The sequence below is a fragment of the Pleurodeles waltl genome, chromosome 9, assembly GCF_031143425.1.
Source record: "Pleurodeles waltl isolate 20211129_DDA chromosome 9, aPleWal1.hap1.20221129, whole genome shotgun sequence".
Taxonomy (NCBI): domain Eukaryota; kingdom Metazoa; phylum Chordata; class Amphibia; order Caudata; family Salamandridae; genus Pleurodeles; species Pleurodeles waltl.
In genome coordinates, this window is record NC_090448.1 from 429857020 (window position 1) to 429872506 (window position 15487).

General features: G+C 46.3%; 1 protein-coding gene across 1 annotated transcript in view; it reads left to right on the forward strand.

Annotated features, from left to right (window-relative positions):
* LOC138259476 (cytochrome P450 2C28-like) overlaps positions 1 to 15487 on the forward strand; it is a 1060791-nt gene that overhangs the window by 247940 nt on the left and 797364 nt on the right. Inside the window, exon 3 of the mRNA XM_069207246.1 lies at positions 1983 to 2132. Within this exon, the coding sequence (XP_069063347.1) occupies positions 1983 to 2132 (150 nt within the window). The remainder of the gene's footprint in view (positions 1 to 1982; positions 2133 to 15487) is intronic.

Genomic DNA, 15487 nt, shown 5'->3' on the forward strand with positions numbered 1-15487 from the left:
CAAGACACCATTGTGAATTCTATCCAATTAACTTTTATCCTCTTCTGAACATATCTACTTGACCTTGGATTACATCCATGCCCAGGAATTTAATAAGGGAGTCATTCTTGTAGCTCCTTGTAAATAATTTTTGCCTTTGGCAACCCAACTCTTGCTTCCTTATCTATCACCTGCAGAGGGAAGAAAACTAATGCACAAAAGAAGCAAGTTTCTTGTCAAAATTAAATATAGGACTCGCATAGGTCTTAACTCCAGCCTGAACAACAGAAAGAATGCAGAATGCAGCACACATAGATAGATGAAAAAACGGGGAGGAATAATGTTATTTCTCCCCATTGTGTCACTCTTACGCCACTCCTGGGGAGGCATAGGCCTTTGACGCATTCCCAGGTTTACGAAACATTGTAAATCTGGGAATGCATCAAAATACATGGGTGTTGCGTAGGAACACCCATGCAACACTCATGGAAACGCCTTCTTGACACAAAGTAAGGCAATGCAGTGATTGAGGTCTTTTTTTGTAATTCAAAAATAAATAAAAGAAATCAATGGCCATTATATCTTGGGAGGTTTTTTTCCCATAACTTGGTGAATATTGTTTTAATTTCCTTGTGCTGTCATGTGCAGGTACAAAACTGACATCGTGCTGTTATAGGTGTTTCAGACTGCACATCTACACCTGCTTCCGATTTTTACAGGAAGCAAAATGGTCAGGACAAGGCTTCCACCAGCAGATGCTCATGTGGGGGCTTAAATGCATGTAGAATGGCTACACAGTCAACTTTATAACATACCTTAGGGCCGCAGCAATGTGTAATGCTCTTATGCCAAAACGGTCCATCTCCCAGCTCCAATTCACCAAGATGCTCCTGCAGGTCCCGGCTCAGGCACCATCAGTGCAGGGGCTGTTGTGGCACAAAATTGTCTGATTCACATATCCACTCTGGCCACTGAATTTTGCAATTAGAGTTTGGTCAACAGCTCTGCTCCAGCACCAGTGCTTGCAGAAGCGACACTGATTGAGGTAAGGTACCAAAAGGATATCCAGTACCTCTCACCACTTGTACTAGGATAATAAGAGACAAGATTTATTCGGGAGCTCAGGACTATCATAGCTCAGAAAACTCTTATCAAAATTCAACATTTGATGGTAGAATCATGATTGCATGAAGAAGAACTTGAAAGAAGGGATGTGCTAGCAGGAAGAACTATAGTAAGGAAGCAGAGTGTAGCACCTACATAGACATTTCCAATAGACATTCTGCTTTAGCTGTAGGAGCGTAGCATGGGGAGTCTTGGTCTGGTAATAATTACTTTTATGCCCGTTAGTCTGGCTCTTGTTTGCTCTTCTGGCAACACAATTCTGATCTCCTCCTGCTATGAACTGCCAAGACCCCTAAGCATAGAGTGTCCTGGTGGATCTAATCAGTGTTAACAAGGCTCCTAAAAATATTCTTAATGCTTGTCTTTCCTGTTAGACAATGCTACCAGCTATTAGATGTCTTCTCTCAAGGCATTATCATCATTAAGAGCTATGCATTGACTCAAACAATGGTGTGTTTGAGGGAGCGTGGCATGGTTGGGAAGGGCTATGACCAGTGAGTAGGGCATGACATTAACCGCAGCTGGCTGAAATCATAGCTCAGTCGGGGCTATGGTAGGTCCAAATGTCTAGCAAAAAAAGATAGGGTGTGACCACTTGTGTTGAATAGTAGAGGCATACTTTACAAAAATATGAGGGCAAATTTAGCACTTCTGGAAAAGGCAATCTCCCCATCTACAGGTTCTATTTTTTGGCCGAGTTTGCCCCACTAGGCTGGATAGGTGCAATATAGAGATTAACAATACTAAAGCCACACTGTGACGTATGCATCTAGTGGTGCCTCTTGCCAGTAAACTTATATTTTTAGAGTCATGGTCTTACCTTCTTAAAGTAATGTTTTACTTCTAAGAAAATGTATCATTTTCTGTGTCTTTTTCAGGGGTCTTTGCTACCAAGGAAGAGAGCTGGAAGCAAATGCGACGATTTTCGCTCATGACCTTAAGGAATTTTGGGATGGGAAAGAGGAGCATTGAGGAGAGGATCCAGGAGGAGGCCCAAATGTTGGTGGAAGAGTTTAGAAAAACTAAAGGTACAATAACTGTTGCAGCACTCAATATTTGCACTAATCCAAACACTGTCTCATACATGTGCCGGTAAATGAGACACAAGCTTCAATTTAACTTTGGGAAATAGTCATTTGGCACTGAACTATAAGCTGTGAAGTAAAACTAGGAAATGATATGCTTGGTAGCATGAACAGCCCCTGTATCACATTGCCCACTAAATACAACCTCTCACACAAGCTTCAGCTAGAGGTGACTGCAAATGTCTTTGAAAACGTACTGTGGAATCGTATGAATGCTCTCCAAGAGCCTTCATCAACCCAAACTGGCAGCAGGCGTCCCAGTACTTGTGAGCATTTTAGCACAGTGCCCTAGGCACCGATGCAAGTATTATGGAGCAAGCCAACAAGTATAAACAGTTCTGTTAGTTGGTCTAGGGCAGGTATACTCAAAGTACGGCCCGCGGGCCTCATGCGGCCCCTCTGACCTTTACATGCGGCCCCTGGGGCAACAGGAGCACTGGGCAGCTGTTTGCTCGACTCCGCACTAACAAATATTAAATACACACATAATAAATACACACACAATCATTTATTTCAAACTTAATTGGTGTAACTAGGGACTCCTGCTCTTAACTTTAGAAACGCCTTCATTTTTAAAGACATCTTGCAGCATAAGTGTAAAACTAACACATTCTCTTCAAAATTAAGTGTATTTAGTTAACATGCAGAACGCCTTAGTACAATTTATTTTATCAGTGCATTGAGATGTATTCATTTTAAAGTGATAGTTTTCAAACATAAATTTGGAAACATTAATTATTTCCCTTACCATGAGAACACCATCAATAGTAAATTAAAGAGGCAAGTCACTTGGTATGTGCACTTTATTGGTGGCCTGGGTTCCTATAATACATAAGCAACATTATAGTTTATTAAATCAAACATAGAAGCAGGTTTTGTCCAGCGCACGCCATGAATCATGTATTTTGAGGTCATCCTAAATGTGACAATGCAGAAAAAGGAGGAAAAGTGACACCAAACAATTGCCTAGGATCACAAAATTTGGAAAAGTGGGTAAGCCAGGATTAATTCCAGGTTTTCTGGTTTCCCATTGTTTATTTCACCCACTAGATGTATATCCTTTGCTTCCCCTACACCTACCTTGCCACCAATCTCCCTAGTCACCCCACCTGACCGCCACCGCCCTGGCATTAATGCGGCCCCCAGGCACGTCACAGACCAAACTTTTTGGCCCCTGGGAAAATGTTTGCGAGTACCCATGGTCTAGGGCAATACCCCTTTTAAAACCAAACGATTAATTACTATTCAATTGGGATGCTTTCTTTTCAAATTTTAACCTCTTATTTCATAGGACATACATCACTAAAGTCAATCCACATTGTACTGAAGGACCTGAAATGAGGTCTGCCATGACTTATTGATATATCTGTTACTGTTCTGTTGCCTCATGGTCGAGCTGGCTTTGCCTGAGGAGGTCATTGGTCTTTTACTGTAGCTTGTGGGATTGTGGTTTGAAGGATGCAGTAGTACAGGAACGCTAGATGTATACCTAGTCCATCACACTGATACTACATCTACACGACCTAACCACTAAATGAATGCGTAGAGGGCTGATCTTTGTGTTCTGCTAAGAACAGAAAACAATATTTTTCAGATGGTTCTCTTTCCAATAAAGCCATGTAAATAGGTAGTGTTCAGAACCTATTAGCTAAGGGTGAGACAAAAAGGCAGAGAAAATCCAGCATGTGTCTTTTATGTGGGAAATCAGTAGATTTTGCACAACAGTGTCCAACTAAGCATACATAATTACAGCTGGAAAAGCTATAATGCAGCTATAGAAACAGCAGTGACGACTGTTTCAGACTCACCCTTTTCTCTGTCAAACAATTGCCACATCTTAGATCACTTGGTATGTCATCTGGTGCCCCCTGATACAAGCATGAAAGGTGATAAGCTATGATTTTGCCTGAGGCTGCAGGGAGCTTTGTGAATTCCAAATATGTCTTCTCCAATTGATACGATGTAGCAAAGACGGACTAACCAAAAATGTTTACCATTCCCAGTCCAATCTAATCAACAGTAGAGAAAGTGTCAGACTTTGGACAGATTAGATTTTCTATTCTCTGTCCAACGTAGGCAAAATCAGGGAAAGAGTAGGACTTTTGAGAGGTTAGATTTACTGTTCCATTTCCAATGCAAGCAACAGTTGGGAAAATGTTAGGGTTTGGAGGGGTTAGATATATTGTTCCCGCTCCAGGCAAGGCAACAGTGGAGAAAGCGATGGACTTTGGAGGGGTTAGAGTTACTATTTCCACTCCAATCAAGCAACAGTAGGGAAAGTATTGAACTTTGGAAGGGTTAGATTTACTATTCTCATTGTAACCTAATTAAAATCATGCTGGACTTTGATTAGATTTACTACAACCATTTCATCCTAAACAACAGTAGGGAAAGTGTTATACTTTAATCAGGTTTGGTTTACTGTTCCTACTCCCACGTAAGCAAAATGAGGAAAAGAGTATGACTTTGGTGAGGTTACATTTGCTATTCCCACTCCAATTTAAGAAACAGTAGGGAAAGTATTTGACTTTGGGGGTTTAGATTTATTATAAAAAAATGTATGACTCTGAAAAAGTGCTTTGACTCACAAAATGGCTTTGTTTGTTATACATGATATTATACTGTAGCAAACCCTGTATTTTCATTACTCACAGGTTTTGGACCTACAAAGTACATTGTGCACCAAGTATTATCTCTTACATATGGTTCTATTTAGTTTTCATTTTTGTTTGTTTGAGGTTACATGGAACAACTATATAATATTTTCCAAAGCACAATTATATAATACAAACTTTGTACTTCAACTTGTAATCCTTATGTAATTCCCTAATTATACTTACATCATAATAGTTCCTAAACTTTACAGATTAAGTGCTAGATATACTAAAGAAATTAATAGAAATTTCCTAATTGAGATTTCCTGTGAATTGCAACTAGGAAACTTCTATTTCTTATGTTTGAAACATGTTTGAGTTTAACTAACGATTCCTAGCAGGTGTCAAATAGACCTCCCTCATGAAATGAGGTAGGTCACAATTTGCAACCCATTAGGTTTTAAAAGAAAATGAGATGCATTAAAAAAGAAAAATAATAAATTTGTAAGTTTCATTTTTTAAGAGTAGGCAATGGTCCATGGGAATATTTTCCCAACCATTCTCAAAAGGAAAGGAGTCCCATGGAGACCCCTTTCCATTGGAGAATGGGTTACCACAATTTTTCAAATGATGGTTAATTGTGAATGTTTTGCAACCGCATTTCAGTCACAAAACATGCGTACCTTTCCGATTTGGTATTAGGAAGGGATGCCCTCAACATGCCTCTTCCAAATACCAAATACCTAATAAAAAAAAACAAATTGCAATTCAGTAACAAGGTACTGAATCCCAATTTGGGCTTTGTACATCCCAAAGATAATTTGTGTAGTGGCAAAAGACCTGATTCTGTGAATCGGGCTGTTTGCGACCTCATGCAACCTCATGCTTTGTATATCTAGACCTATGTTTCGCTAACATACTTCATTAGCTTGGTAAAATGTAAACTTCGCACTTCTCAGCCATTAGGGTCTCAAGGCACTGTACACATACCACTGTGGAACCCCTCCTGGCTTTTCCCTGTGAGGTGTTCACTCATGGGTAACCCCCAGGGTGAAGCTAGGCATCCAAGTGCTGTCAGGGCCATTGTGGAGATTAACCAAGCCACTGCCCAGAGTTGGACCCATTAATTAGATTATGCACCAAGGCGAGGATTATCTGGTCCAAGGGAATTGAGCCAAAGACACACTGAGGTAGGAATTGAACCCTGGTTCTGGGTCAGATCGCTGCATCAGGGTCTGCTGCTCTAGCCATTGTGCCACACTTCAGTCTGGTGTGCTTTGTTTGCAGCATGTCAAATTCATCAAAAATGAGATACTTACTCCTGCTACAAGAGTGATTAGAAAGTTTTCCATCACGCTTGGTTTGGAAAGCTTGGAAAAAATACATTAAAAAAAAGTGAATTTTATATTGAAACTAGTTTGCATTTTTGTCATTAAATAAAACAACTTTTTAGTTTTCATAGCATGATTTTTAATTTAATATGAGCACATTGGAAACAAGTATGTTGTCTACATGTATGGGAAACATGGTAGGGACTACAGGCCTTACATTTGATCTACAATTCACAGTATCAGTCAACTTGAGCTAGGTTTGAATAGGCAACTTCTTCAGTATTAGGAACTTCTCAGACTGGGATAACTAGACAGAGTAAAGGGCCTCCCTTGCGAAATATAGAGGCTGCAGCATAAAAGACCTACAGCCATTGTGTTGCATCAATAGAAAGATTAACAAAGGATGAGAGGTAAATTGTAATTATTTGGAATTTATTAAGATTAATCCTTATAGGAAAACTAGGGCCCATATTTATACTTTTTGACGCTAAACTGCGCTAACGCAGTTTAGCGTCAAAAAGTTTTGCGCCGGCTAACGCCATTCTGAAGCGCCATGCGGGCGCCGTATTTATTGAATGGCGTTAGCCGGCGCAAGCAGACCGGCGCTGCCTGGTGTGCGCGAGAAAAACCACGTACACCAGACAGCGCCGGCGTAGGGGGAAAATGGCGCATGGGCGTCTTAAAATGGGGCAAGTCAGGTTACGTCGAAAAAATCATCGTAACCCGACTTGCGCCATTTATTTTCGACGCCCATCCCCCATCAACATGACTCCTATCATTGTAAAGATAGGAGTCATGCCCCCTTGCCCAATGGCCATGCCCAGGGGACTTCTGTCCCCTGGGCATGGTCATTGGGCATAGTGGCATGTAGGGGGGCACAAATCAGGCCCCCCTATGCCAAAAAAAATTATTAAAAAAAAATAAAAAAATACTTACCTGAACTTACCTGAATGTCCCTGGGGTGGGTCCCTCCAGCCTTGGGTGTCCTCCTGGGGTGGGCAAGGGTGGCAGGGGGGGTCCCTGGGGGCAGGGGAGGGCACTCTGGGCTCATTTTGAGCCCACTTGTCCCTTAACGCCATGCCTGACCCAGGCGTTAAAAAGCGGCGCAAATGCGCCGTTTTTAGCCACGCCCACTCCCGGGCGTCTCTTTTGCCCGGGAGTATAAATACCACGTAAAGGCCTGGGAGTCATTTTTTAGACGGGAACGCCTCCCTTGCATATCATTAACGCAAGGAAGGGGTTCACGCTAAAAAATGACGCACATTCCGGGAACTTTGGCGCTATTCGCCTCTAACGCCATAGTATAAATATGGCGTTAGTTTAGCGTCGAATTTGCGTCGAAAAAAACGACGCAAATTCGGCGCAAACGGAGTATAAATACGGCCCTAAGTAGTAAAAACAGGGTTAGTCAAGTAATAATCCTCAAGAAGGATGCTTTATAATAAAGGTGAGCATGTCATTTTTTTGTAAACCACACTGTAAAAGTCACAGTACCTTTTGAAGCTGCTGTTGAAAGTTTTGACTGATGGACGGGAGCGTTCCAGAAATTAGTAAAAAGAGAAAAAATGGTTCATTTGTCTCAACTGGGGATAAAATGGTAACTGCATGTGTAGCCACTGGTGGGTTGACCTTCAAGATGCAGATCTCAAATCAGGGGCTTAATGCAGGCCCCTGTGGTGCAGAGGGCCCCGACCCCTCTGGGGCCCCCATTCAGCCTAACACCAAAGAATATCTGTGAGATATGGGAGACTCTGGGGCCCCTCTTCACATTCTACGAAAGGGGTGTGTGTGCGGGGGTTTATAATTTTGTTTCCCACCACTGTCTCAAATGATGACCAAACAAAGGTCTTCAGGAATGGTAGTCATTTTGTCCTAGTTCTTCTTAATATTGTTCTTTTGTTGTCGCACATCAGCCTGCGACCAGGATAAGTGTACAGTTCCGAAGACATTGAGAGGGTAAATGCTACATAAGTGTCCTTTGGGCCATATTGCTCATTGCTGCAGGCTCGTAGAAAATTATTTTTATCACATTATAGTGAAATGACACTAAAGAATCTAAGCTATTTTACTACGTATTTGGGTGAATGTACAGACACTTTTTCTGGGGATGAATTTGCCACGGCTTAACTTGAGTAATTAGTCCCTGGACATTTTGGGAATGGAATATACAAACCAGTGCAGAAACACCAATTTCCATTGTTTTTCCCCATTCCAAAAGGGCTACCACATTAATAATGCATATCGAAATTATCAATACCGGTGGTATTTGTAATTTCTGTTGCAAAATTACTGCATTGGTGTTTATGCTTGAAGTGTAGTCCTAAAAATTCCTAATGCAACATAGTGGAAAATTTGGTACACTACTTTAGATGGGTTCTTAGCACCATCCAATAATCTCTCAGAGCGGTATACTTGAAAACAAAAATAGGACTTATACTTAGTAAGATTTACCTAGAATAAGTTACATAAATTTCCACCCCAGTATTATTGTTTTCCTCACAGTAACTCTGAAGGCAAGGACAGTATGGCCCTTTTATGACACTGGCGGAAAATCCCGCTTACCGCCACGCTGACAGCTGCCAACTTACCGCCACAGTGGTGGATATCCGTTCACCATATTATGACACACACACACCAATCCAACAGCATTCAGTCACATACACAAATCCTCCAGACCAAAGGTCAGGGATAAAGTGGAGATCCGAAAACCCATATCGTTACGCCAACAAAACAACGCCCATCACATAATGACCCACGAATCACCACGCCGGGCATTCATCAGCGGTAAACCATTGGCGGTACATACTGCCGTGCTTAGAATGGACACCCATATACGAAACAACACTACATTGGCCAATACCAAAAACACACACCTGACAACCATACCCACACCACACCCACTCAACCACAGCACTATAAAACACACACCCACAATATCCACAACCCTTTACAAACAACAATTACTGCCAAGGGACTGATAAGAAGAGCACAGAGACTACACCATTTACACCCATACACCCCTCACGCACTCCACATCACACACCCCACAACATTACCCAACACACCCTCACCAACACACTTCACACAACACCCATGGTACCACACAGGCACCCCCGTTTCACTGAGGAGGAGTTAAGGGTCATGGTGGAGGAAATTGTCAGGGTAGAGCCACAGCTCTTTGGAGCACAGGTATAGTAGATATCTATAGCAAGAAAGATGGAGCTATGGGGGAGAATCGTGGACAGGATCAATGCCGTGGGACAGCACCCAAGAACTAGGGATGACATCAGGAAGAGGTGGAACAACCTATGGGGGAAGGTACGTTCCATTGCAGCAAGACACCAGCTCGCTGTACAGAGGACTGGCGGTGGACCCCAACCTCCTCCCCCACAGCTCACAGCATGGGAGGGGCAGGTACTGGCAATACTGCATCCTGAGGGACTCACTGGAGTAGCCAGAGGACTCGAAACTGGTAAGTCAACATTTACTACTTATCACCCCCATACCTGCATGCCAACACCCCACTCACCCTCACTCCCACCACTCCACACCATCCCACACACTGCACCTACACAAATCACTAACCCCAATGCCAAGCTCTGCATGCAATACCAATGCATGGACAGCCCTCCCAGCCCTGCATGGACCCCTATCACTAAAGCATGCACAGCATAGGGAAACTAACATTCCCACAATACATCACAATACTCAAGCAAAAGCAGACAGGGGAACACCAACCATACAGTAGAGGGGAAGCTATGGAAGTACAAATGTCATACATTTGAAGCATAATACATCATTGACATCCCCACAGGTACCCCAGCCAATGTAAGTGGCGAGGAGGTGCCACCACTATACAGTCCCCCAACGGAAGAGGCCCCCAGTGATGACAGTAACTATAGACTTCTGGATCTGGAGGACCTACCTGGCCCATCAGGCACCACTGGACAGCCAGTTACCCAAGCACACTCACAGACTGTAGGAAAGTACCATCTTGCCTGGCCCCCATTTTTACTTGTGTGTCAGTTTGTTTTTTGCCTGTGTCACTGGGATCCTGCTAGCCAGGACCCCAGTGCTCATAATTTGTGGCCTGTATATGTTCACTGTGTGGTGCCTAACTGTATCACTAAGGCTCTGCTAACCAGAACCTCAGCGTTTATGCTCTCTCTGCTTTTAAAATTGTCACTGCAGGCTAGTGACTATTTTCACCAATTCTTATTGGCACACTGGAACACCCTTCTAATTCCCAGGTATATGGTACCTAGGTATCCAGGGTATCGGGTTTCTAGGAGATCCCTATGGGCTGCAGCATTTCTTTTGCCACCTATAGGGAGCTCAGACAATTCTTACACAGGACTGCCACTGCAGCCTGAGTGAAATAACGTCCATGTTATTTCACAGCCATTTTACACTGCACTTCAGTAACTTATAAGTCACCTATATGTCTAACCCTCACATGGTGAAGGTTAGGGGCAAAGTTACTAAGTGTGAGGGCACTCTGGCACGAGCCAATGTGCCCCACATTGTACAGAGCAATTTCCCCGGACTTTGTGAGTGCGGGGACACCATTACACTCGTGAACTACATATAGGTCAATACCTATGTGTAGCTTTACAATGGTAACTCCGAACATGGCCATGTAACATGTCTAAGATAGTGGAATTGTCCCCCCAAGCCAAATCTGGTGTTGGGGTGCCAATCCCACACATTGCCGGGGCTCCAGCATGGACCCCTGGGACTGCCAAACCAGCCCTCTGGGGTTTTCTCTGCAGCTACCGCTGCTGCCAACCCTCAGACAGGTTTCTGCCCTCCTGGGGTCTGGGCAGCCCAGTCCCAGGAAGGCAGAACAAAGGATTTTCTCTGAGGGAGGGTGTTACACCCTCTCCCTCTGGAAATAGGTGTTAAGGGCTGGGGAGGAGTAGCTTCCACCACCCTCTGGAAATGCTTTGAAGGGCACAGATGGTGTCTTCCTTGCATAAGCCAGTCTACACCGGTTCAGGGAGTCCCCAGCCCCTGCTCTGGCGCGAAACTGGACAAAGGAAAGGGGAGTGACCCCTCCCCTGTCTATCACCACCCCAGGGGTGGTGCCCAGATCTCCTCCAGTGTGTCCCAGACCTCTGCCATCTTGAATGCAGAGGTATGAGGGCACAATGGAGACCTCTGAGTGGCCAGTGCCAGCAGGTGACGTCAGAGACCCCTCCTGAAAGGCTCTTACCTGGTTAGGTAACCAATCCTCCTCTGAGGGCTATTTAGGGTCTCTCCTGTGGGTTTCTCTTCAGATAACGAATGCAAGAGCTCACCAGAGTTCCTCTGCACTTCTCTCTTCGACTTCTGCCAAGGATGGACCGCTGACTGATCCAGGACGCCTGCAAATCCGCAACAAAGTAGCAAGAAGACTACCAGCAACATTGTAGCGCCTAACCCTGCCGGCTTTCTCGACTGTTTCCTGGTGGTGCATGCTCTGAGGGCTGTCTGCCTTCACCCTGCACTGGAAGCCAAGAAGAAATGTCCCGTGGGTCGACGGAATCTTCCCCCTGCTACCGCAAGCACCAAACGTCTGCATCACCGGTCCTCTGGGTCCCCTATCATCTTGACGAGCGTGGTCCCTGGAACACAGGAGCTGGATCCATGTGACCCCGACATTCCAGTGGTACTTCTGTCCAAATTTGGTGGAGGTAAGTCCTTGCCAGACAGTAATTCTGTGTACTGTGTGATCTGCAGCTGCTAGGGCTTCTGTGCACTTTTGCAAGACTTCCTTTGAGCACAGCATAGCCCCGTTCCCCAGCACTCCTTCCTGCATTGCCCATCTTGCTGAGTTGACCTCCGGCTTCGTGGGCCCGCTTTTGTTGTGTTGAGATGACCACCGTGCTCAGATTTCTTGAACGCCTGTTCAAGTGCTTCTGCGGGTGCTGCCTGCTTCTGCATGGGCTCTCTCTGTTGCTGAGTGCCCCCTCTGTCTCCTCCTCCAAGAGACAACCTCCTGGTCCTTCCTGGGCCTTGGCAGCACCCATAATCTTCAAACATGACTCTGCAGCTAGCAAAGCTTGTTTGCAGTCTTTCTGTGTGGAAACAACTCTGCATCCTCCAGCACGCTGTGGGGCATCTTCTGACCAAAAGAGAAGTTCCTGGCACCTTCTGAGGTTGCAGAATCTTTGGCTTCTTCCATCCAGAAGCAGCCTTTTTGCACCTTCATCCAGGGTTTAATGGGCTCCTGCCCCCCCTGGACACTTGCATGACTCTTGGACTTGGTCCCCTTCATTTGCAGGTCCTCAGGTCCAGGAATCCATCTTCAGTGTTTTGCAGTCAGTTATTGTCTTTGCAGAATCCCCTATCTCGACTTTACTGTCTTTCTGGGGTAGTAGGGTAACTTTACTCCTACTTCTCAGGGTCTTGGGGTGGGGTATCTTGGACACCCTTAGTGTTTTCTTACAGTCCCAGTGACCCTCTACACACTACACTAGGCCTGGGGTCCATTCGTGGTTTGCATTCCACTTTTGGAGTATATGGTTTGTGTTGCCCCTAGGCCCATTGCCTCCTATTGCATTCTATTGTGTCCTACAGTGTTTGCACTCCTTTTCCAAGTGTTTTACTTACCTGATTTTGGTTTGTGTGTATATTTTGTGTATTTTAGTTACCTCTTAAGGGAGTATATCCTCTGAGATACTTTTGGCATATTGTCACTAAAATGAAGTCCCTTTTTTTTTTTAGTAACTCCGAGTATTGTGTTTCTTGTGATATAGTGCTATATGACATAAGAGGTATAAGAGGAGCTTTGCATGTCTCCTAGTTCAGCCTAAGATTCTCTGCTATAGCTACCTCTATCAGCCTAAGCTGCTAGAACACAACTAATCTACAAATAGGGGATACCTGGACCTGGCACAAGGTGTAAGTACCACAAGGTACCCACTATAAGCCAGGCCAGCCTCCTACACAGACCACCACAGAGCCTCCCCCTTCAGGAACCAACACCACAGCACCCACCCAGCGTACCCACACCTCTGTCCCCAGGACACCTCAATCAGCAGTGTGCCCACCTGTACAGGGGCCCCAGTCCACACCTCGCCCCCAAGACAATCAGGGACCTGGGGGCAGTGGGCACTCCATTCAGGGGACAGGGGCACAGGCCAACAGGGACACTAGAAGGACTGCTGTGCGCCAGGGGGAGGACAGGAGCAGGAAACCGACTCTCCAGGAGGCACTTTCCGAGATCCTGGGAGCCTGCCAACGTTCCCAGGATACGATGTGCCAGATCCTTGACAATGTGCAGGAGAACAGGCGGTTGCAGGAGGGGCAGTACCAGGGGATGAGGGATGACTTTCAGGCCATTAACACCACCCTGATCTCCATAGCAGGGGTGCTGGCAGACATGGCCAACACCATGAGGGAGGCAGCGTCACCACTAGCCAGTAAACTGAACAGCTCTCCACTTCTGCTGCCGCTAGTGGCCAGGAGGCCCCACACAGGCCACCAGCATCCCCCCACTGCAGAAGGTGAACCACCCTGCAAACGTTCCCTGCGACCCAGACAGAAGCCAGAGACACTTGCCAAGACCATCGCCAGGAAATGAGACTCTCCTGATTGTCCCCTGTGTGTCCCACTCTGTCACCTTGTTCACCTTGAACTGCCATCGTCCCCCTTCCTATGTTCCCTGGGACACAGCCCCTGTGCTACAAACAGACTGGAACAATACCCTGGACTTTCGTCCATCATCACCCCATTCCATTGCACCTTCCCCTCAATTTATTAGCACTACAATAAACACCCTTAGATGAAACTCGACTGCAGGAGGCTGGCCTAGCTTATAATGGGTACCAATGGTACTTACACCTTGTGCCAGGTCCAGTTATCCCTTATCAGTAGATTGGTAGTGTTCTAGAGGCTTAGGCTGAAAGAGGTAGCTATAGCAGAGAAGCTTAGGCTGAACTAGGAGTAATGCAAAGATCCTACTATACCACTTATTTCATATAGCACTATGGCGGTCATTATGAACATGGCGGTCCGTTCCGCTCTGCAGCGGTGGTGGTAGAGACCCCCAACAGAGGAGCGGTCCAGACTGCCAAATAATGAACCAAACGAAACACACGCATCCTGCGCACCACCCCCACCAAGAAAGGAGTCCCGCTGACGACGGCAGAGTACGCCCACAGGCCGTCGGAAAGGGTGGGACTTTGACATGCATAAGGAGGTTGGGGGGTGGGCTTCTCCTTTAGAGGGGTTGGGGGCTGTTTGGCTCGGGTGGAGCTGGATGGTCTAGGCTCTGAGCGGGCCTTCTTCTTCACTGGGGAAGGGGCAAGGGAGTGGGAAGGCTGGACCGGGGTGGGCTGTGATGTGATCGGAGCGGAAAGGGCAAGGAGGTGGGCTCATTTGGGGACAAGACGGGGTGGGCCACTGGGTTGGAACAGGTCTGCATGGGAGGAAAGGAAAAGTTTCTTGGGAGCAATTGGGGTGGGCGAGGATGAGGGTGTGGGAGTGGAGGCACAGGGAGTTGATGTATGGGGTGTAGGTGTGCGTGTAGTGGGTGCTCAGTATGCTGTGGTGTGGTGGATGTCTGATGGGTGGGTGTCTTGGTGCGTTTGTGTGTTTTGGGAGGTGGGGTGTGGACACATGGGAGAAGACAGACAGCTAGTGTGGATGTATGTTGGGTGGGTGTCTGCAAGTCTGGTGAGTGTGCTGCATGTGTCAACTACAGTAGAGGTGGTGAGTGCAGGTGTGGTGTATGGGGTGCATGTATGGCTGTCTGCTATCATGGTGAGTGCAGGAAGAGGAGCAGGAACAGTGAGTGAAGGTGCAGTGCATGAGGGTGTGGATGTAGAGGGGACAGACAGGGAGGCGGAAGAGGCAGGCACACTGGGGGAAGTGGACGTTGTTGTGTGTGGAGGTGTCTGTTGGCTGTGTGAATGCTTGTGGTGGGAAGTGTGGTGTTTGTGTTTGGAAGTGTGCTTCTTGTGTGTTGATGTGCCTGCAAGCGGGTCTGATTGTGTGCTTTGGACGGGTAAAGGGAGTGGGGTGCTGGAAGGGGTAGAGGAGGTTGGAGGGGGGATGGAATGGCCAGGGAAACTGGCTACCGTCCAGGAGGATGCCAGAGCCTGAAAAGATCTCTGTAGGGCTGACACAGCACCGTGAATGCCATCCAGATAGGCATTGGTCTGCTGCACCTCTGATGCCAGACCCTGGACGGCATTGACGATGGTTGTCTACCCTACAGAGATGGTTTTCAGGAGGTCAATAGCCTCCTCTGTGAGGGCAGCAGGGCTGACTGGGGCAGGGGAGGAGGTGCCTGTGGTGAAGGAAACACCCACCTTTCTGGGTGGGCGGGCACAGGCAACTCGGTGGGGAGCAGAAGGGAGGGCGGTGATGGTATGGGTGGTGGCAG